Below are 24688 nucleotides of genomic sequence, written 5' to 3'. Positions count from 1 at the left end.
TGTGGGGAAGACAAAAGGGAGGGAAGTAGGTCTCCTGGACCCAGGAAGGAACTGAGGCAGGAAGTGAAACCAACAGAGAGAGTGAAGAGAGGAACTTCAATGAAGAGAATGAGGTAGCTGGTAGAGCCTTCTCTGAGATAGGACTCACTGTGCAGGGGAGTGATTCGAACCTGTGGACACACAGCGATTGCTGGCAATCCCAGAGGCCTTGATGGAGAGATGCAGCAGTGGAAAGGAACAGCAGATGTGAAGGACTGCACTAGCTGGTGGTGAGTCCTGAGGGCTCAGTTGTCCTGCAGGACAGCAATTGGCCTGGAGCTATCTTGGAGAGGGGCTGGCTGAGCTCAGGACTTAGAGCAGCTGCTGGCTCCATCTAGCAGCTCCCAGCCAGGCTCAGGCCCAAGGAAGGTGCACTGATGGCTACAGGCCGAATGAGTCTGGTCTTGGCCAGAAGGTGCAGACTTGCTGAAATTGTCCATTACTCCACCAAAAAGCTACTGCTGGCTTGCTGGGACAAATCAACACAGATTTGGACTCTGTATCCACACACTGTCTACTAGCGACAGCACAGACAAACCTGGAAGTGGACTTTTTTTTCTCCTTTTTTCTTTTGCTGTCTCGTTTTTTGTTGTGGTGGTGTTTATTTTTTTTCTCTTTCACTGTTTGATTTTATTTTATATTATATGAGTGTGAACATGGTTTTTACAGCCTCTTTGTGGTTCTTATTCTGTTCTTTTTATCTCTTCCTTCTCTCCTTCCGTCTAGTCTTCTGCACCAGTTTCCCAAAGTTAGCATGATCCCCCTTTGTCCTCCTGCCTTACTTCTAATCTCTTCCTGTTCTTCTACCTCTCTAATTTTTCCTTAAACCCTTTTAAATTTTAACCACTGAGGGTAAAATTGACATATTAAGGACTTATATACTTCAAATAATTTTCTTGTCTGTTTTAGATTTTGTTACATAACTTCAAATCTAGTTCATATGGTTAAATGTGGCAAATTAATGGTTTCCCTCATTTTGTTATATTCTAGGTTATGACTGTTGCTACTGTAATTGCTGATGATACCACTTTAGCCAAAAGTAACATAACTGCTCTAAATAGCTCTTCTTCCTGGTATTCCAAGACTGAGATTGACTAATGGTTTCAGAAGATACTGTGGCACAATGCCAAAGAAACGGGTTGAGACAAACAGACAGCAACTTCCCATCCCCAACAAAATGAAGATATAGGATCTTGCAGCAGACTCAAAACCGAAAAACACTTATACCTGGACAATACCTCAGAGAAGTAGTCACTTCCTAAGGGTTCTAAATATTAGCAATAAAGCAATCCACCACAGGCAGTTTACAAGTATCACCGCAGGAATTAAACTAAAAAAAGAAAATAAAGTGGGAAGACACTTAAACAAGATGCAGTCTCAGACATCCAGTTCACCAAAGGCAAACCCAGGGTCAATGAGGTGGGACAATCTGAAAGCCACTCACTTGGCCTCTGACGTGGTAACAACAAAGCAATTGAATGAGGCTTTAGAAAAAATCAAATCAAAAATAATTTCTCAGATAACTGCAGAGATGGTGTCCACAATGAAAACTATGCTTAGTGACTCCAGAGCAGATACAGACCAAAAAAAATAGAGGAGTTTAAGATAATTATGGAAGCCACGAATGCTGAGCATAGGAAAGAAATGGATCCATAAGGCAGATTCAAGCAGATATCTAGGAGAATAAAACTTCCATAGAAAGTATTTGCAGTAGATTAAGTCAATGTGAGAACAGGATCTCAGATATAGAAGACAGGCTTGCAGTTAGCAATTATGAAAAGAAAGATTCCTTAAAAATGGCAAGGGACCATGAGAAATCAACCCAGTAGCTGTTAGATGAGGCAAAGAAGAATAATTTAAGATTGATTGGAGTAAATGAAAAAAACAGGAAATAGCACAAATGTTATAAAAAATTTGTTCATAGACATCATGGCAGAAAACTTCCCTGGTAGAGAAAAAGAATTTGATGGACAGTACGTGAGGCATACAGAACTCCAGTTAGCTAAATAAAAATAAATCTACAGCCAGGCATGTCATAATCAAGATTCTAGAAATCCAACATAAAAATAGAATATTAAAAGCTGTTAGGGAAAAGAAACAAATCACCTGTAAAAGAAAGTCCATCAGAATGACAGCTGACTTCTTGGCACAAATCCTCAAGTGAAGGAAAGATTGGAGTAAAGTATTTCAAGTTCTAAAGGAAAACAACCTTTAACCCAGATTGATGTACCCTGCAAAGCTATCTTTCAAAACTGATGGAGAAATAAGACACTTCCATGACAAAGAACATCTGAGGAAATTTATGACCACAAAATCAAGCACTCCAAAATGTTTTGAAGGACATTCTAGAAAGAGATAACAAGGACTACAACTCCATGAACTCCAACAGAAGGAATCCATCAGGCAAGGCAAACAATTAAACAAAAGGAGGGAAAAGTGGGGGGAGCCAAAAACAGGAAAATAACATGGTGAGGGTAAGTCAGTGCATATCAGGTATAACCATAACTGGTCTCCATTCACCAATCAAAAGACACAAACTGGCAGAATGGATCAAGAGGCAGGACCCAACAATATGCTACATACAAGAAACACATTTAATTCAAAAAGAAATTCATAGACTGACAATCAAAAGATGGAAAACAATACTCCATGTGATAGGAACCCAGAAAAAAGCAGGGGTAGCTACTCTATTTGCAGACAAAGTTAATTTCAAGCCAAGACTCATTAAGAGAGATAAAGAAGGTCACTACATCCATGTAAAGGGAACAATCCAAGAGGAAGAGATAATAATCATAAATGTATATGCAACAAATACCAGTGTACCCAACTATATAAAACAAATACTAATGGACATAAAAATTGAGCAATAATACAATTGTATTGGGAGATCTCAATAGTCCACTGTCACAAAAAGACAGATAAACTAGACAAAAAGTCAACAATGACATATTAGAACTTTTGAACCAAAAGAACCAAACTTTTGAACAAATGGACTTAACAGATGTATACAGAGTGTTCTACCCCACAGCATCAGAATACACATTCGTCTCAGCTGCACATGGGATGGGATATTCTCCAAAACAGACCACATACTAGCTCGTAGAAAATGCTTAAGTAAATGCAAAGGAATTAAAATTATCCCATGCATATTATCAGACCATGGTGCAATGAAACTGGAAATCAATGGCAAAAGAAACCACAGGAAATAAACACATGGAAATTAAATAGCACCCTCCTGAATAACCAATGGGTCACAGATGAAATTAAAGAAGAAATTAGACAGTTTCTACAATTAAATGATAATGCCAATTAAACATACTGGCACTTATGAGACACAATGAAAGCAGACCTAAGAGGGAAATTTATAGCAAAGAGTACCCATATCAGTAAAACAGAGCAAGCGCAAATAAACAACTTAATGTTGAACCTTCAACTTTTAGAAAAAGAAGAGTAGGCTACAGCAAAAGCTTGTACGAGGGAGGAAATTATAAAGATCAGAGCAGAAATTATCACACTGGAGACTAAGAAAATAATACAAAAAAATCAATAAATCAAAGAGTTGGTTCTTTGAAAGATTAAGTAAAATTGACAAACCCTTATCTAACCTTATCAAAAAAAGGAAAGAAAAGACTCAAATCCACACATTTAGGAAGGAAAAGGCTTAAATCACAACGACCCTCAGAAATTCAGAATATCATCTACACCTACTTTGAAAACTTGTATTATTAATAAGATGGAAACTGCAGAAGAAATGGACAGATTTCTAGATACATATGAATTACTGAAGCTGAATCAAGAAGATATAAAAATCCTAAATAAATCAATATCAATCAATGAAATCAAAGATGTAATTAAAAACCTACCAACAAAGAAAAGCCCAAGCCCTTAAAAATTCACTGCTGAATTCCACCAGAAATTTAGACAAGACCTAACACTACTACTTCTCAAACTCTTTAATGAAAGTGAAAGAGAAGCAATACTCCCAAATTCATTACTGGAAGAAATTTGGTACCCTGATACCAAAATGGAAGAAAGACCCAACTAAGAAAGAGAACTACAGGCCAATCTCCCTAATGAACATAGATATAAAAATTCTCAATAAGATACTGGCAAACAATGCAGAATATCACCAAGAAGATTATATACCATGACCAAATGAGATTCATCCCAGGGATGCAGGGATGGTTCAGCATATGTAAATTAATAAATGTAATACACTATATTAAAAGAGCCAAAGACAAAAATCATATGATTATCTCCATAGATGCAGAAAAAGGTTTTGACAAAGTCTAATACTCATTCATGATGAAAACCCTACAGAATATTGGAATAGATGGTCTTTACCTCAATCTGATAAAAGTCATCTATGACAAACCAATAACCAGCATCATACTGAATGGACAAAAACTGAAAGCTTTCATTCTAAAATTAGGAACAGAACAAAGATGTCCACTGTCTCCACTCTTATTCACATAGTCCCGGAAACTTTAGCCAGAGCAATTAGACAAGAAAGAGAAATAAAAGGAATTAATGATAGGAAAGGAAGAAGTTAAACTATCATTATTTGTGGATGACATGATACTCTACATAGAAGACCCCAAAAACTCCTCTAAAAACTGCTACATTTAATAAACAAATTCAGTAGCATAGCTGGATACAAAATCAACACTCAAAAATCAATAGCTTTCCTGTACACAAATAAACTCACTGAGAGAGAAATTAGGGAAACAACACCTTCACAATAGCATCCAAAAAAATGAAATACCTAGGAATCAGTCTAACAAAGGAAGTAAAAAACCTCTGTGCTGAAAACTACAGTACTCTGAAAAAGGAGATTGAAGCAGATCAGAAAATGGAAAGATATCCCCTGCTCTTGGATAGGAAGAACCAAAGTAGTGAAAATAGCCATACTTCCAAAACTGTTGTACAGATTTAATGCAATTCTAATCAAAATTCCAACAGCATATTTCATGGAATTAGGGAAAATAATCCCAAAATTCATTTGGAACCAGAAGAGACCTAGAATAGCAAAAGCAATTCTGGGCAACAAAGGCAAGGCAGAGGGCATCACAAGCCCTGACTTAAAATTATACTATAAAGCTACTATGATAAAAACAGCATGGTACTATCAAAAAAAACCAGACCCAAATATCAATAGAACAGCTTACAAGATGCAAAAAGAACTCTAGACATACTCAGATACCTTATCTTTGACAAAGATGCCAAAGGCTATCACTGGAAGAAAGATAGCCTCTTTAATAAATGGTGCAGAACAAACTGGCTCTTTACATGCCAAAGATTAAAACTGGACCCATACCTTTCACTGTGCACTAAACTAAATGGATTAAAGTGAAATCCTGTCTTGAAAACACACACACAAACACACACACACACACACACACACACACACACACACACACATACAAAGATCTAAATATTAAAATGGAAACATTAAATCTGTTGGAAGATAGAATACGTAAAACTGTTAAAGACATTGATGTAGGATAAGACTTTATCAATAAAACCCCAATTGCACAGGAACTATCACAAAGAATCAACACCTGGGATCTTGTCTTACTAAAAGGTTTTTTTTGCACAGCAAGAGAAAGCACCAACCAAGTGAAAAGATAATCCACAATGTGGGAAGGAATGTTGGCCAGCTGTTCCTCAGACAAGAACATATAAAGAACTATAAAAAAAAAATCGTATCTCTGAAATTTAAAGACTCAGTCCAAAATTGGGTATCTGAGATGGATATGCACTTCTCAGATGAAGAAATACAAACAGCAAATAAATATATGAAAAAGTTCTCAACATCACTGTCATTGGAGAGATGCAAACTAAAGCAACACTGAGATTTCATCTCACTCCTGAAGAATGGTTATTATCAAGAAATCAACCAGTAACAAATGCTGGAGGGGCTGTGAGGAAAAAGGAACCCTTTTCACCACTGTTGGTGGAAGTGTAGACTGGTGCAACCACTGTGGAAATCAGTGCGGAGATTCCTCAAAAAACTAGGATTGCAGGTCCCATCTGACCCAACTATTGCTCTGCTGGGTATCTTACCAGAAGAATTAAAACATCACATCACAGCGATATATGTGCACCCATATTTATAGCAGCACAATTCCTAATAACTAGATCTTGGAAACAACCCAAATGCTCATCAACTGAGGAATGGATAAAAAAGACATGGTCCTTTTATACAATGGAGTACTACACAGTCATAAAGAAGGATACCTTGGAAACTTTAACAGGCAAATGGATGCAACTTGAGACCATACATATAGGTGAAATAAACCAGATGCACATGTGCAAACATTCTATTGTCTCCCTAGTGTGAGAAGTAGAAATCATAAATAAGATCCAGAATGTACAACAGATATCATAAAATGGGAAGAAATTGTTCAGAAGGAAATAGAAACTGGGATGGGGGAAAGGAGAATGGAAGGAAAGGAAAAGGAAAAAATGTATATATACACAAAGCAGTTAAGATAGTTATACTACTAATTTCTCTTTGTTCATTGAAAAGAAAGATTTGTGCTAATATTGTTTGGACAATTAAATGCCTATATCCTGTACTCTGAGTAACTGATTTAGAGATAGCAATATGTGATGTATTAATCATTGTTACACTTTTATTATATTTTTAGGTTTTTGGTGGGTACTGGGAATCAAACTCAGAATCGTGAGTTTGTCCGCAGGCAATGTACCACTGAGCTATACCCCTGGTCCACCCTCCTATTATCTTGTTTTCAAATTTTGTTTTATTTTTTCTCCTTAAAATAAATTTTAAAAAATTAACATAATGTTCCCCAAACTAATTCCTACATAATTTCTAAAACTCTCAGAAAAGGAAAATACTATTAAATATTTAATTTCACACTAAATAAGTACCATTTTTGCATTATGAAATAGCTTCACTTAGTTTAAATTTTCAGCACATAAAAAAATACCTGCTTCTAAGTTTTCTTTTTTTACTTTAAAGATGGCATAGTATACCTATTTTTTCCTATTTTATCATAACTTAGTTTTATGACTTGTAACACTGAAAAAGGTCAAATAGCTTCCAATGAGAGATTAGTAAATATTCTAGTTTTCTTTTACTCTTTTAGTTTTGTCTTGTGATAATAGTATTTTTAAAAAGACGAAATCATTAGTTATACATTGTATAACTGCATTCATAGTTTAGGAAAGAAAAATAATATAATGCTTTTGCAGCAGTGGTGTTAGAGTCATATTAGGAACCCTAGAGGACGTTATATTTCACAGAAAACCCACCTCACTGCTGGCCCTTAGAGAAGAAGTTGAAAATGCCTGTGCAGCAATGTCCACGGCCAAGCAGCAGTTCGCAACACTGATAAATGGCTGGAAGCCGATGGCCACCGCTTTGAGCTCCTCTTGTAATTGTAGAAGGCAGAGGTAACTTGTATTAACCTCAAAATGTCTTAATAAATTTAGTATTGAATATCTATACAAGTTTTTCTTTTTCTGAAGTGTGTACACATTTTTTGGCAGACTCTGTATACAGTATTAGAGGCCAGATAATTATAAAAAATTTTACACTATAAAATACCTTTATATGTCTTTGACTACTTAAAACTAATGAACATGTTTTTTCATCTACTTTAAAGAAAGATAAAGTATTGTAAAATAAAATTCAATACTATATAAACACAGATTGATGCTACCCAGAGTAACACCACATTTAGAGAAACAGTTCTCCTTAATTACAGTGACTGAGTGCTGCATTATCCCAGACTCTGTAAAACTTAATTGCCATTAACCGGTAATAATCATTTGTTTGATATTTCTCTGAGGATTTACATAATGAATACCAGAATCACTACGCACTCAGGAACAACATCCTCATGTGTTCACAGTAACTGCACAGTTGAGAAAGACTGTGAACCAGAACATGCTGATTTGGTGAGCAGGATACCAGGAAGCAAAAAAAAAGACCACCATGGTGCTCAAACTGCAAGCTCAACTGTCCTCCCTCTTGCCATAAGGCGATGATGCAGTAGGCTACAAGTTGCTAAGGGCGGGTCTCTGCTGAAAAGCAATCATTTGACTAAGCCTGATGTCCTACAACACATTTCTGAACCATTGGTAGTTGAGCTGCAGTCTATGTCTAACTTGGGCCTATTACAACAAATCAGCTTCAAAATAAGCAGATAAACACATTATGTACCGTGCATCCTGGCATTCAAAAAAGTGTGCTTCAAAATTGAGGAAAGATGAAAATAATCCTGCACCCCACAGAACTGCTGAATATTTAGTTTCCTACTCAACTTCTGCACAGAAAATAAGCTAACACAATCCAAGGCTTCTTCAGCAAGCAGTCCCCGTGCTGGCCCTCACCCTCCCATCTGTGCATATATACGTACAGGATATTGTTTCTTTGTTTTGCTCTGCTGTGCTTACCTTAGACAGATGCTCTATCACTCACCTAGAGCCCCAGCTAGATTTGTAATTTAGGTTACCTCCTAATCAGAAGGCAGTTTTTAGAATTAAAATGTCCACCGTATCATTTCTGCATTTAAAATAAAATACCTAATTTTAGTCTTTTCAGCTATATTAAATATTTTTTAAAAGGATTTCTTAACCAAAGAGAGAATAAACAGAGCATAGACACTATGTGAGGAACTCCCGCAAGATGAGTCTGACCCCGGGATAGAATGTCCTATAAGGAGTATTAAAATGAACAAATAAACCCAAAACTGCTTTAACCCTCTTCTACTCCCTATAGGAGACCAGAAAAAAAATGAAATAAATACCTCAAATAGAAAGGTAACAAAAGTCTTTCATCTTTCTGTGAACTAAAATGAAAATAAATTTTGAGTTAATATCATTTTCATTAATAGAACATGTCAATTTTACAAAAACTCTGTTCTGTCTGTCATAGATTGATTCTGACACATTAGTGCCAATCTCAGGATGGAGTAAAGTTAGTAAAACATATCCTCCCTTGCACTGAGCCAGCATCAATTACTTCTTCAAGGGAGGTCATCAAGAGACAGTTCTTTCCAGATAAGCCGAAGGCAAAAGTCACACCTCAAGAGGAAGCTTTCATTTCACACCTCAAGAGGAAGCTTTCTGCTGCCTTATTTTGAAATCCAATTCAAGTACTCATATATTACCATAAACTCTTACAGTGATTATAGACACAATTATCTGCAAAGTTAAGTGCAGCTCATTAACATGATAATAAAAGTAAGAAACAGCCAAGAAAATACACACTTTAGGGCCTCTTCCGGAATGATTCCCTAGCGTGGAAGGCCTCAGGGTCTGATTCTTCTCTGGGGAATGATTCCCTAGCATGGAAGGCCTCAGGGCCTGGTTCTTCTCTGGTTGCTCTACTAACTCCTGAGTAGTGTGCACAGTATAACAGGACACAGAGGCAAGTACACAGCGAAGGTTCCTCAAACCACTAGAAACGATTTCGGCACTTAACATGAATGCACTTCATTTTTAAAACTGTAAAATGTATGCTGTACTTGTTATGCTTTCTTTAACATTTTTTTCTTCTAATAAATGATCTCAAAGCACAGGTCAGGATTTTCTCTGCTTCCTTATTTTCTTAAACATTACTGACAAAATCAGAAGCCTTTGCTTCAACTGGCAAAATCTTACTATAGTTACAGTGTGACACACCACACACACACACACATGTCTTGGAAGCTGAAAAGGTTTAACATTTTAGATGGTAGATGGCACACAAAATATGATGTAATTTTATGCATTCTCTCATGATGTCTCCCAAGTGCAGGGTAAGTGATAGGCCAGCTTCACCGCGGCTTCCATGTGGGAGTACTGAGGGCGAATCTTGTAGTGTTTGAGCAGTGACAACATTTTGGGAATGCCGTGTCCTTGGATGAAACCAACTGAGCAGAGAGGTCACAGGCAGTGACTACTTTAAGCCAACCTAACACAGGCAGCTCTGTATTTGGCTTCAGAATATTCCTGAGAAACACTTAACAATTATAAAAATGTTATGATTAGTTCAAGGAATCTGTGTCATACTAAGTATGACAAAAAATGTGTCCAAGACACCACCACTAAAAACATACAGTGACTTGTTATTATAGGGCAATTGCCTGTGTGTTGTAAAATGAGGCCTGTTCCCCTTTTTACCTGGAACAGATTCTTAATGTTGACATGTAGCATGTTGGAATGAAAATGAACATGCTTACCATAACATACTTCGTTGAACATTTAGTTAGGGATACCTGCGGCTTTTTGTAAGAAGTGCTTGTGGGGTTGATGAGATGGTGCAGAGCTCTGTGCTTTGACTGTGCATTTTGGTTGGATGTGTGCTACACGTCTGTAGCCAACAGAGCGACTCACTTTTCCTTTATACCTTTCCTCCTGCACACATTTATTCATGAGGAGTGAGAGACAGGTAAGCTCTGCATTATCTCATTTAGACCCTTGCAGAAAACCTGCCCTGTGCTTGCCCCTTGCTTTTTCATTCAGATGAGAAAAATAGGCTCATAGTGGGCTCATCACTCATGTAGGTGACACAGCCAGTTATAGATAAATTTTTGCAGCACATGTGAGTTCATTTTGATTGTTTGTTGTCTTTATCTCTTTTGTGGTACTGGTGATTGAACCCAAGGAGCATTGAGCTATAGTCCCAGCCCTTTAAAAAAATTTGTTTCATTTCATATTTTTGTTGTAGAAAAAAAAATCCCCCGGGGGATGGAACCTGGGGCGTCATACCATCGAGCTACATCTCAGTCCTTTTTAAATTTTTCATTTTGAGACAGGGTCCTGCTAAGTTGCCTTAGCCTCCTGGGTAGCTAGGAGGTGTGCCCCACTATGCCTGGCTTTTCCTCTTTATTTTATCCTATTAAAATATTGTGTGATGAGTAGGTTAGTGAAAACAATCCATGCCACAGCCAGCCTGCACTACAGTAGCCTTCAGTAAGATCTCAGGACTTCATAATTTCCTTGTCATGCTTTTTATTCTAGCAACTCTCATCTTTAGGCAATCTGTCAAAAATGTACTATGCTCCTTAGCACTTAGAAAGTGATTATTAAAATGCAAAGGCAGCATATCACTAATGTCTCTTGATAGAAATGCAAAGTTTTAATAATAAGGAAAATATTTTTCACTCTGCATTTGCACAAAGTAAATTGGTTGGTGGAAGACAAAACAAACCCAGAATTTGGATCTACACATCCTTTAATTTTAATCAGTTTTAAGTGTTCTAAAAGAGAAAATATAAACACCAAAATTTATATAAAATGAAACACACTCTGTATTATATTTAGTCAATAATTAGCATTCAACAGGTAGCAATCCAAGTACCATGCCCAAAAAGGACAATATAACTTGAAATAAAAATAAGTTTAAATAAATCAATTTTTACATGTAATTAACATTATTTCTTTTCTTTTCATGGAAATACCCTTGCTTGAGATTTAGTAATATAATCTCAACAAAGATAAGAATTCTGAAGCAAGCAAAGCATTGATTTGAAATTGAACAGCTTTAAATTCATTAAATTTATTGCACTGACTTTGAAAGACAATTTTAAGGAAAAAATACCCCCAGACAATTCTGCCCAACAATGAAGAAATAAAGTTTTCCATCAAATTTACAAATCAGAATGCAAAACATAGCTGGCTGTGGCGGCACAGGCCTGCAATTCCAGGACTGAGAGAGGCTGGAGCAAGAGGATTCCAAGTTGAAGCCCAGGTTAGGCAACTCAGTGACTTAGTGAGACCTTGTCTCAAAACAAAAAATAAAAGGTCTATTCCTAGTACAAGAAAAAAAAAGCAAAACATTTGAAAAAGTCACCATTTCCACATAGCTATGCACAATAGATACTGCTCTTGTATTACAGGCCCCAAAGAACCTATTTGTATGGGTTAATTATACCTGTTCCTAGTTTTTTTTGTCAATCTCAATCATGTCCAATGATTTTTAATACCTTCAGAGGTATTAAAAATTTTTGCCTAAATTCTAAATTTAGAATTCTGATTTACTTTTAATAATATTTTTATTTTATAAGAATAAGGACATGGGTTGTGTACATGAAGAGGAATGTGTATCCTAAAATTATGCCAATGTCAAACTGTAACAATTTGGGATTCATTCCTCCTTGGTTACTCTTCTCAAGCCCATGTTTTAAGTATTTCCTATTTGCTGACTCTGAATAACAGCTAGGTTGAAGCAGCCAATTGGGTTGTTTCTTTTTTTTTTTTTTTAATTCAAACATACACTGAGAGACTCAGGCAACCCATTTACGTCACACAGTCAAGCGGCTAACGTCTTCGGATATGCAGTGTTACAGGCTCTCAAAACAACTGCCTGCAGGAAGAGTATTTCTCAAATACTGTATACCCAAACCTAAGAAGTGACAACTGAGAAGGTCAATAACTTAGATTTTACAGCGTTTGGCGGAGTTCTACCTGACTTATTATATGGCTCAGCATTGATAAGTGCGTATAAATAAATGACACCAAGATTTACAATCTTCTCATGAGCTGCACTCATTTCTAAATTGAAGCCACAGAATGCAGTGCCTATCGGTTTAATTAGACAGCAAGCTAACCGAAATCATGAAAAGCTTGGTGCTTTATATGTCTAAGAAACACCAAATACTGTTGGGAGAATTCCCAGAGTGAGATATTCAGAACAGACCTTCAATTATTAGATCAAACCACCATTCCATTCAATTGCCCTTTCAATTGTCCATATAAATGGTCCAATTAGTTCAGCTTTCTAATTGGTTCATGTGTCTGGTTACTAAAAATTTAACATAATTTGCATATTTAGCTGCACACTTGAAATACATTTCCAATTGATTTGAGATACTCAAAATCATTTGAAAGTTTTCTGGAGTACTGAAAACTATAGAAAAATGAGTACATGCTAAGAATTAGGTTCCATTCATTGAAAAAAACTAGGAAAGCCATCTGCAGGGGCTTAAAAAATAAAAGCAACAACAAAAATAACAGAAACAAAGGAAAAAAGAGAGGAGTTGAGGAAGATGTAAAAGCAAAGTATTTGGAACTTGGGCCTTTTGCCCCTGTACTACAGAGTGTGCTAAGGGCAGGAATGATTTCAGGCAAATTTTCTTAGCGAATAATGAAGGAAGTGAACTTAGCACATTTCCGTTCCTTCCTGTTTCTGGAAACATAAAAAGCCATACTTAGTATTTTCCGTTTATCCGCAGTCTTGGGTAGGCATTCTCTGTGCCTGGGCCAACCTGGAGTGCTGCGGCAGCGTGTTCCGCTGCGTAGGTTTTGGGTTTGATCCAGTTAGGGTGTATTCAAATAAAAAACAAAAACTTCACTATTCTTTTTTGGAAAACAAATATAAAAGCTTCAGATCAGTTCACAGCTAAATGTTCATGGTTGTGATTTAGGGGGGTATTTTACCATTTCTCCTTACAAGCCCAAGCAGCTTCGTGTACTTTTTATTTTTGCACAGTGTTACTAAGAATGTAATGCCTAGTCAGTAGAAACACAAATTACTGCGTTCAAGAGTAAACAAATTTTCCTGAGCAAAGGATAAATGCAAAAGCTGCAGCTGTTGATATTCACAGGATGTGCATTTTTGCTAACACCAAAAGGTGTTATTTGGGGGGCAAAACAAAGAGGCAAAGAACCTCCAAAGATTTTTTATTTCAATAAAGGAAGATATATTTATCATTTTCTTGGTTGTCTGGTGGAAATCTGAAATACATTGGTAGGGGTTGGATGGTGTTGCCCCCCAAAACATACACTGAAGTCCAAATCCCCACCCCTTATTTCAGAAGGTGACATAAATACTATCAGAATTTCATCTTATTTGGAAACTGAGCTTTTATAGAGGGGATCAAATTGAAATATCGTTACACCTGTGTTCGGTGAGATTGTTGTCCTTATAAAAGGGGTAAATGTGGACACAAGGACATACACGTCCACAGGAACAAGCTGGAGAAGAGGTAGACTTATCCTGCCCCAAGCCAGGGGGCTCTGTGAAGCCAGGGAGGAGGCCGCGGATATCACTCCTGCACCTGCACAGGTAGAACCATCTGCCAACACCTGGACTGCCAGGTGGCCCCCGAACCCCAAGACAACATGTGTCTTGTTGAAGGCCACCTGGTGTTTGGTACTTTGTTACAGCAGCCCTAGCAAACCCATACAGTTACTAAAAAGTGTATATATTTCAAAGGGTAACATCACTCTGGAAGGGCAAGTTTCTCAAATGTTCTCTCCTGGATGAACCACAAGATGGTGTCAGGAACTAACTTGAGAGGTGGTGAGGGAGGCCCTCACGCCTACACGGCCTCTTGAGCTCCTCCGACCCTGAGACTGAGGCTTCCTGCAACACCTGCACCACCTTCCAAAATCAAAGAACCATTACCCTGAGGAACTAAGAACCATCTCGATGTTTCAGCCCTGCCTACCCAACTTGTTCCAAGCCTGGATGGGTGCTTGTATGATCAGCAGCTCACACTGCCTGGGGACCTGGATGGGGCTAGATTATGTGCGTGAGTGGAAGGGGGAGAGCTCCTAAGTTGGGGAAATGATCTTTCATTTCCTTTGGGTCACTTTCTGCTCTTAGAGGAGGAAAATAAGCCACAACTGTCTGCTCAGTGCCACTGCACTTACCCAGGGACGCTGGGATGAGACATGTTTGGAGGTCACAGAACAGAACCCCTACTCCTATGATGGTGTTTATGTCACATTAAAAGCCAGCTGCTCTCCTCAGTTCATTTCTTAAACCTGCATTTAGTCATAGTCATCAAACTATATCAACTCTCTCCAAAAAATAACAGGTCTCTTCAGTCTAACCTTTTCTTTGGCAGTACTGGGGATCCAGCCCAGGGTCTTTGTACTGAGCTACATTCCTCAGCTCTTTTTATTTTTAACTTTGAGACAAGGTCTCACTATGTACCCCAGGTTGGGCTCTAACTTACAATCCTCCTGCCTCAGCCTCCCAAGTAGGATGGGATTCCAGGCTTGTGTCACTGTGCCTGGGTTTTGTTTTGTTTCACTTTTTCAGCATTGGGATTGAACCCAGGGCTTCACACATGCTAGGCAAACACTCTACTACTGAGCTACAGCCTCAGTTCCTTTATTATTTTGAGGCAGGGCTTTACCTAGTTGCCCAGGCTGGCCTCGGACTTGTAATCCTTCTGCCTCAGACTCCTGGGCAGCTTGGAGAGGAGGCATGCACTACTGTGCTTGGCTCGAATCTGATCTCTCAGTTTCTACTGCAATAGTTTTGGGGTAAGATTGTTTCCTTACTGTCCACAACAGTTCACCCTTAGCCTCTTCTGCCCACTCTACATTTGGGGTAAGATCCACATGTTTGAACTGGGCACAAAAAGTGACCCCAATCCCAGCCTCTGTAGACCTCTCACTGCACTTCCCCAACTCTGTTTGCACATGTTGTTCACTCTATCTTAAATGCTTCCTCCACTCCTCTACGCCTGGTAAATACTTAACCCTTCAGTGCAAGGGTCATCTAACCCAGAATGCTACCTCCCACACCCTGGAGAGGGAGCTGCTTCTTGTAGCAGGCTCCAAACATTCCCTTTGTAGCTATGACGAGGCGCTGAACTCATGATGGCAAAAATCATGAGCTCAGAGCTTGCCTCACCTCTGGGATTTATCCCTGTACCATTCCCACCAAGTTAGGTACCTTGAATAACACCTGCTCTGTTAAAGCCTGCTGAATACAATCAGAACACCAAGATCTTGCTGAGAGTTCACACTGCTCTGGTTAAATATTTTGAAAACTGTTTACAATTTGTAAAATCAGTTTTGACAATTAGAGGCATTCTCAGGAATTTGTATATTGGTTATCTTAAATGATCTTGTTCCTTTTTGTTCAAACTGTAGTGGGATTACAACTTTGTCAAGGGTTTTTTCCTATCCTTACTTAAGGAAAAGAATATAATTTCTTCTCTCCAACTGCACAATTAGAGATGGGAGTTCTGACATCATGCCCCAAATGTAAACATGGTTCTCTCTGCGGTGTGCGGAAAACCCAGCAAAGGATATGTTCAGGCAAGGCAGTGTTTGAGTATGGCCTTGCCACACACTGTATCTGTTTGTTCTGGCTTGAGAGCAGGAAAAAAAAATTTTTACCTCACTGCAAACCCAAAGGATGTGTGGCGCTTAAAGAAATTTTCAGTTTAGTCTCAGAACTATTTTCAAGGCAGCTGGAAGCTTTCATTTGTCTTTGTGCTCTTGTTCACAGAAGTGCTGGTCATTACCTTTAGTGCGGCACCAATTTAGAATATAAAACGCAGCAACACTCTCTTTTGGGAGGTTGAAATTAGTTAATGAGAAAATAGTTTTAGGACATGAGTAAAAATGTTAAAATATTTTAACTCTAGTCACTGAAAGAAGGAAAGAGTAAATTATTTTTGTTAAATTCTTTCAACATTTACCTTCATCACAAATTTCTTACTGGTTTGTCAATAGAGCTTTTATTTAATGGAAATATAATTTCCCAAACTATTAACTCTGCCTGGAAATTCTGAGACAAAAGATGTGCAAAAGATGACACAAATTGCCCTGCGGGACTTCCCTTATCAAATCTCCCCTAGGACTCTGGTCAGAAAAAGGGGTCAAGGCTTGTTTCTAATAGCCTCGATTTCAGCCTGGGTGTTTGGGTGAGGGGCAGCCCTGGAGAGCTCACAAGGCCTTGATGCTGACCTACACTTTGACTCTGGGGCAACCAGACCCATGGGCCACGCTCGTGCAACTGATGGCTTTGAGGGCAGTGTTTACCGCTCATTCGAACCCACAGTAGGTGCCAGAAACACACAGGTTCCTCAGATATGGTCCTAGCGCTCATGGAGTTTACAGGCTAGCTAAGAAAGAGAAGCCTGAAATTTGACAACTGTTAAGAAAAAATAATTCACAGCTACTGTTGATGGAAAGCTCCCCACAACAAGCCTGGCTTTTTTGCTATGTTTATATACATTATCTCATCCAATACTCAAAGACATCCTCAGAGGATGGTATTACTAACCAGATCTTATGGATAAGAAAAACAAGTCTCAGAAAGTCTAATTAACTGGTAAAGGCCCCAGAGGCAGGCAGGCCTGAGATTCCAGTCCAAGCCCCAGCGCCAACCCTGTCCTCTGAGGCACGACATAGTCCGGCAACTTGGGCCAGGTTGGGCCAGATAAACCATACTGGAAGTCAGTTTCGAGGGTCATGCAAGCATTATTGGGAAAAAGGTACAGGACACATAAGAGAGTGCTCTTCAGAGGCACGGGGCAGCAACACGCTCAGCAGGTTTCCATGGAGGAGTCTGGCTGAGGGGAGCCCAGAAACCACTAGATGGAAAGGAGTCTCCTCAGTTTTTATTAGGTCAAGGAGTTGAAAATGAAGGAAAGTCATATACAAATAAAAGTGGGCCCTCGAGTTAGAACAGGTCTGACAAATGAACACCTGGTTATGAGGGAAATTTTAATTTTAACTTATGACCAAAGTCTTGAGTTATGACCTGAATGCTGGATGCTTGTGTTTCCAGATGGTCCCAGATACAGATTTAACCCTTAAAGAATTTTGGAAAGGATATTACCACATCATTTTCTGTATGGAGTTCATTGAGAAATCCTGGGCCAGTGTCTCTCTAAGGACACTGAGATCTGCCTGTGTGCAGGAGACAGACTTTGAAGGCTGTGGAGAGGAGCCTAAGCCTTCAACTGACAACCTGAGTTACACCCAGCCCTTGGGAATGAATCGAGTTCCTAAGTCAAGGTCCACTCTTACAGTACAGTGCATCAGTTATCTTCTCTGACCAAAATCTGGTTTCTAATTTTAGTTTCAGGGATTATTTTAACCTTAGATTCATTTCTTTTCATCATTTTGCTGATTGCAAAATACTGATGTATTTATTTTGTACGCCTTAAGCTTTTCCTTAGCTTTCAAATTTCATTCACTTAAGATGACCCAAGTAGAGTAGTTTAGTTCTTCACTCTTATTTCTAGTAAGTTCAAGTTTTCTGAATTTTATCATATATATGTAGATGTCTCTTCTAGGAAATGACAAGGATAAAATCGACTCATTTGGAATTGTTAAGGTATATTCATGTACACTTGGTCACAACCACAATTTATGAGCTTGCCATAATTTCCTTCCATGTATCCCTATCAGGATATAACATCTGAAAACCTTTATTATAATCTGGAAACCATGAAGTACTATATTCATTAGGGATACAATTTTGGGTTATATCACTTAATAAAATTTAATGAAAACTGAATGTAACACTGCTCTTAACATATTTTTCATTAAGAGAAGTGCATTGATCCTCCAATCTATAAATTATTTCTCAATATTTATAACAAAATATTTCTCCAAATACAAAATACTTGCATTTGTACTTGGAATAAGAGAATTCTCTCAAATACAAAATACTTGCATTTGTACTTGGAATAAGAGAGTTAAGAACCTTATTTTTAAAAGTCAAAGATGAATTCAACTTTTTTGAATAAATCTTCACCCAACAAAGAAGTTACTCCAGATGACTGTAAAATATTTTTATCCATGATCACAATAGAACACAGAAGGAAAATATAAAAGAAGAAACCTTCATATTTTAATGTACATATGAAATAAAAACTTCATTTTTCTTAAATTGCCTTAATGGTTATAGTACTTCTGGTAAATAAACCAAAAGCATTTCATCTTTTCTCAGGCTATCACATGTTATACTGTATAAACAAAAATAGTCTCCCAAATTGTTTTCCCTGTGTACTACATACTTTGTATAACAATTACAGGTAAATTACTTATAATTTTTTGATAGGAGGCTATTCCTAGAAATTATAATAGGAAGCTGCAGTGTTCTGATATGCTTCCATTAAATAGCTCTATAATCTTCAATTCAAGTATTTATTGAGCTCCTACTATGTGCTTAACATATGGAAACATCTTGGGCTTTCCAGAGTCAACTTGAGAGTCTGGTGCAGTAAGGGACCATCTATGAGAGCTCTGTGCTAATGGGAACAAGGTCAGGGGTTCAATTTTTCTCCGCTGGTTAGATGGTTTTTCTCTTTGGATAACAACAGACTCTTTCCCTTCTAAGGGTTTAATGGCTAGGGTGGAGGCAAGTGGGCACTCTGCTATTAATCCCAAATACGTGCTATATCACTGAGTTCATACTACAATTGTTTTTTGTTAGACATCTGCATAGGGTGCATATATATGTCTGACTAGACAAATGTTTCTGTTTTCCTGGGTTTGAGATTAATCATCTGGAAAATGGAAGAGATGATGATCTCTGAGGATATATTTGCCTTGAAAATGGAGTCTGTATTTTCATAATTTCCCAAGGCCATTTCTACTTATGTTTTATAGCTGCATTATTCATTATGGTCAAAATGTGAAAACAACCCAAATGTCTATCAAGTGAGAAACAGATAAATAGAATTTGCTATACCATAAATCAGAATATTATGTTAAAATAGGTACAAAATACCAATACCTGCTATAATATGGCTGAACTCTGAAAGCAGTAAGCTTAGGGAAAGAAGCCAATTATAAAAGATTACATATGGCACAATTACATAATTCCATTTATATGATAAGTCCAGAATGGGCAAATCAATAGAAATAGGAAGTGTAGAGATCTTATTTGTTCTCATTGACCTTTTGTTGTTACCAAATATAGGCTACATTTGTGATGAAGACTAAATCCAGATACATAACCCCACACAGGTTAACCCAGATTAGAAGCAAGGCAGCTTTCAATCCCTCTTATACTCTGGTGGAGGGAGGGTCAGTGCCTGGAGAACTCCCAGAGCGCCGGCAAGTCAGCAAAGACAGCCTTAGAGATACGTTATGAGGATCCCAGAGGGGCAGCAAGTCAGCAAACATGGCCTGAGAGATGCATTACATGGAGGATGTCATCCCCACAGGCAGCAGAGAGAGGGCTCTCTAACACCACACAGAAGGCTCCTGAGCTGGACCATGGTCACTTGGGCTCTTCACTGGTGCAGTCCCTATCAATCTTGATATAGCTGCACAATTACAGTCTAAAGACCAATACTTAAGGGAACCAGATAAATTCTGTTGATAGGTTTCAAAGAAAATTTCAGATGTTCTATCTCTATTATACATTAATTACATTGTTTTAAGTCTTCTTTAAAGTGTCACTCACTTTGAATTAACACATGTTTAATCACCATGAAATTAATATTCAGTAACACACACTGGATATCATAATTTGCTAGGTGGAGTAATGAAAATGAGAATTCATAGACACTGTTAACCTCAGCTTCTCACTTTGGTAAATAAGCCCAGGGAAGAATTGGATGCTAATATATGAAAGTAGATGTCAATGCATTAAAACCAAAGAAACACACATTAATCATTACTGCTCATAACTTCATCCACCATTATTACCCTTTGTGGACATAAATGATGTTAGGTGCTATTGGAAAGTTAATCTAGTAAAACAATACACTGCTGTGGAAATGGAGAGTTTTTTACAGATGTAAGACTCAGAGGTAAGTCTTTGGATTTTAGCTTGCTAAAGTCTGTGTAAAATACGATCCTTACTTGCAGCTCCACTATATTGCAGGGCAAAAACATCCCAGCGAATATGAGTCATGCAGAGAGCCTGAGCTAGCAGCTGGTATCTAATAAAACATATTATTCCATTAGTGACTAAAGGTAAACTTAGTCACCTTAGAAAATATGCAGTGTGTTGAGTGTTTCATTAATTATAAGAAATACTACGTAAATATTTTAATATCTAAAAAAAAATTGGGACAATTTAACTGTCTCATAGAAATAGTAAGACCCTGTCTTAATTTCAGTCTTCTAAGTGAACTGTAAGAATTGAGTACAGAGGGTCACATTCTAAACAGTCTCCGAAAAGTTTTTACTGAAGATTATGAGTTTCTAAATAGTCAAGTACATGGTGGAAACTCTTCAAATTATTTTCAGTAACAAACAGCAAAAGATATTAAGGGAGGCCAAAGTGTTAACTTTCGTTCCTAATTTTCAACCTCATTTGTTGTAGATTAGCAGTAATAAAACATCTTCTACACACTTTCACAATATAAGAAAGGCTAAAAGGTCATTCATGGAAATTACAAGGTACATAGACATTACAGTACAAATGTGGCCTCTGATAAGATCACACAAGCATCTGTGGTTGAATAAAATATAAGGTAATATTATCCATCTAGGCATATCTCTATTATTATGCTAATCATGTGGTATATTACTGAATTCACCACATAGGATTGCAATTGTCTAGTAATGTGTCGGCATCCTCACCAGCATGTGACAAAGTAGGACCCGTATCTTATCCTAGGATCACTGGCAGGACAGAATGGTGTTTGGCCAAAAAGAAAATATTAAACAACATTATAAATATATTACTATTAAACAATATATTTGTTTTAAGAAGTAGAACTGATGAACTAGTACATAAAAGCATCAATTATGCAGAAAAAACTCCTATAAGGTCATGATATTAAACGTGCTACTTGGAGATGATGAGCACTATAGTGTTAGATTCCTACATACACCAGCTGTCAGTAGCTTTCTACAAGCTATAATCATTAACTAGAATTTACATCAGTGTTTCTCTAAGTGTGGACCATCTGTAGCGGAGTTGCTTTTACGAAGCTTGTTAAAATGCAGATATACTCCATGCCTTCTCCAGATTCCATAAATCTTGGAAGGAAGGGAGCGAGAAGGAATTGATTTTAAAAATAAATCCTCCATGTACCTAGAGAATGAGAAACACTTAACTCTTTGCTCAGTGCAAATAGCAAGTATGAATGTCTTTGACTGTGATTTAAGGCGATTCCTTTACTCATCTCTATTCAGAACAGTCTCTAGCCCAGTGGTGCTCTGAAACAGAACAAGTCTCACACTTACTGTCAATTCCACAAACTTCTCACTGCTTCAGGCAGATAGGGCAGGAGGCAGTTGGCAATAGTTATCATGACCACGATGGTCATGGAAATCAATAGCTAAGGAGACTGAGTCAGGATCTGAAGAAAAAGTCTCCTGTATGAACACTTAGACTCATAAGGGACTCTTACTGAAGACAGCTAAATAAAGCTGGTTGCCTTCAGGAAGTTTATAACCAAAGGTAGGCATACGCTGAAGTGAAGATGACAGGGAAATCAAACTCTAAGAGCTAGGGAAACACTGTAGCTGCGAAGGCTGACAACAGTGATCTCTAGCTGTGCAGTAATGTAAAGAGTAGCAACTTGCTATTCTAGAATGCAAATTCAAGTGAATCTTTGATTTGTTCTACTTGGTTCATTAATGAAAACTAATAATGCAAAATAATTTTTAGGACATCATGTTCATTTTATTTATCATAAACCTATCTGAACAATATTATGACAGCACAAATACCTACTTTCTTCTTAACTTATTCTATTATTAGGTAGCTCTTACAGAATTCAGTAATAGCCAATATTCTTGCCTAGAATACAATCTGTTCAAGAATCTTAAGAACTGATGTTGTTATATGATAAAAAGTCCCCACCTTTAAAGCTGGACATCAAATGAAGATTCCAAAAGCATATCTTAATTTTTGTCTCTTAGGAGTTTCCAGCATTTGGATTTTGCCACTTGGCTAATACAGAAAAGCTATAGATTTGTCCATAAACCATCTTCTCTTGCCTTAAATTATTAATTTTTTGAGATGAAATTCTTTGGACACTCCCATCAGGTTCCCATTACAGTGTACTTGTCAGCACAGTGGAAGAAAAATAACTATATTGGTTTATGTTACAGTCAATATCTGCAGAAGCCATTCTGCAAATAAATAGTAAAAATTTTAATCTCACTTTCATTGTCAAAACATAAACATTAAGTGAAACATTTGTGACATAGATTTAGGAAATGAAATTCTTTTTTGTTTAGGTTTTTCTACTAAAAAACAACATTTCTACTTTTTATCATTTCACTAATAAAACCCTCTAAATGAAACATTTCTATGGAATCAAGTGATATTGCATGTAAAGCAATTCAAGTTGAACTGTGATGATCTGATTAGCAAAACTAATATTAAAAAATTGTAACCTGTGACCTTGGGCAACTCTGAGACTTGCTTCATGTCTCAATTTTCTCTTGTGAAATTGGAGGGTTGGAAATGGGAACAAGTCATTACTGAGGTGACTTCCAACTTGACATTCCAGGATACATTATTCACTTACAGTTTCTTTCTTTATTTTTTAGCTAGCACCTCTGTTTAAATTACCTTTCTCCACTTTGGTGAGGTTCCCATTGCAATATGGTGCCCCACCCGGTCCATATTGCAATGCTAATGAACAAAAACAGAGCCTTATACTCAATCATTCTTATACAGCAGTTTAAAAAAGTGTTATGTGTATAAAAATCTATCAAGAATTATTCCAGGGGAAATACCTCCTCAACATTTATTCCTACTTATTCTAATACACTTACTGATAGAAAATCCTTGTCTGGAAGGAAGGCTCTTAAAATGCATTTTTAAAAAGTCTCCAGCCTATCGACGTCTTCTAAAAAGCCTTAGTAGAAAAACTAAGACGCTGATTCAATTTTATTGTACTTTTCTTGCTCAATATATCCTTCAGTCTGTTTTTCTTTGCACTTTGAAAATATTTCCTTATATTCACTTCCATTCAAAGAAAAATACAGTTAAGTGAAAAGGCTGAGAAAGTGGGCAAAAATGTCAGTACAAGAACAGTGTGATATTTAAATATTTCTGGTCTTGGGAAAGAACATTATGTACAACAGTCTCTACACAGTTTACAGCGTGTTACTGAAAGATGCCAAATACTGACAAAGTTACATGGCTTTACCCTCCTCAGACAATACAGAACAGAATAAAACAGAACAGATACGAAAGAATACTACCTTTGCAGAGGCATGATTTCACAAGCCATTCTCGAATGGAAACTTGCAATGAAATCTCACAACTGTCGTCCACAAGTCTGGCCGCCTGTACAGTGCACGTCTGCTTACAGTGGCTCAGCGGGGCTTGGGAGGAAGGCTCGCCTCCCGGCAGGAGAAACCACTTGCGCTGCTGTTTGCCAGGGTGCTGCTGGGAGATCTCGGCCTCCAAACTTCTTCAGGCAAGGCTATTTATCGGCTGCCTCTCTACAGTTACACTGCAGTCCACTTTGACCTTTTGTTCCAGGGAAGCAGCTGAACCATCTAGCCAATCAGGAACAGCTGCAGCAAGGTGAAAGGCGCTCCTGCTCCTCCTCCTCCTCTCCCTCCTCCCCTCCTCCCCTCCTCCCCTCCTCCTTTTCTCCCTCCTCCTCCTCCCCCTTCCCACCTCCTCTTGGGCTTCTCAGTGGGCTTGCCCAGTTCTGGTAACTTGAAACTTTCCTCTGAACAGCTCCACAGACAAGCTTGTCAGTCTGGGGAAGGCAACCAATAACTGGCACACAGGAGAGTCCTGTACTTCAGCGCTGCAGACCCAACAGCCTAAAAGAAAACCATTTGTCAAGGGAACGTGCTGCCACCAAAATTAAAGGTTTCTGTGGCAGAAGACATGTGCTAGGTTGTCCCTTTTCTTCCTTAAAAAAAAAAAAAAAAAAGCTAGCCTTGGAAGGCAGGAGGTTTCTAGAAGGAAGGTATGTGTCTAGACCCTTGCCCTACCCGCATTTATTTCCTGCTGATGTTTATTGACACTGTGGTGGTTACAGTCACTGGT

General features: G+C 37.9%; 1 protein-coding gene across 3 annotated transcripts in view; it reads right to left on the bottom strand.

The window, feature by feature from the left end:
* The window catches only part of Fam13a (family with sequence similarity 13, member A), a gene marked incomplete at its 5' end in the record, with an annotated part of 97677 nt that extends 73429 nt beyond the window's left edge, over window positions 1-24248 (bottom strand). For all 3 annotated transcript variants that reach the window (XM_013502720.1, XM_005401444.2, XM_013502721.1), the window contains 1 exon segment: window positions 23884-24248. In XM_013502720.1, the coding sequence (XP_013358174.1) occupies window positions 23884-23912 (29 nt within the window).
* Between the last annotated feature and the right edge of the window lie 440 nt (window positions 24249-24688).

The sequence above is a fragment of the Chinchilla lanigera genome, unplaced genomic scaffold (genome assembly GCF_000276665.1).
Source record: "Chinchilla lanigera isolate Chin_1 unplaced genomic scaffold, ChiLan1.0 scaffold00073, whole genome shotgun sequence".
NCBI lineage: Eukaryota > Metazoa > Chordata > Mammalia > Rodentia > Chinchillidae > Chinchilla > Chinchilla lanigera.
This window is presented reverse-complemented; position numbering and strand designations above follow the sequence as displayed.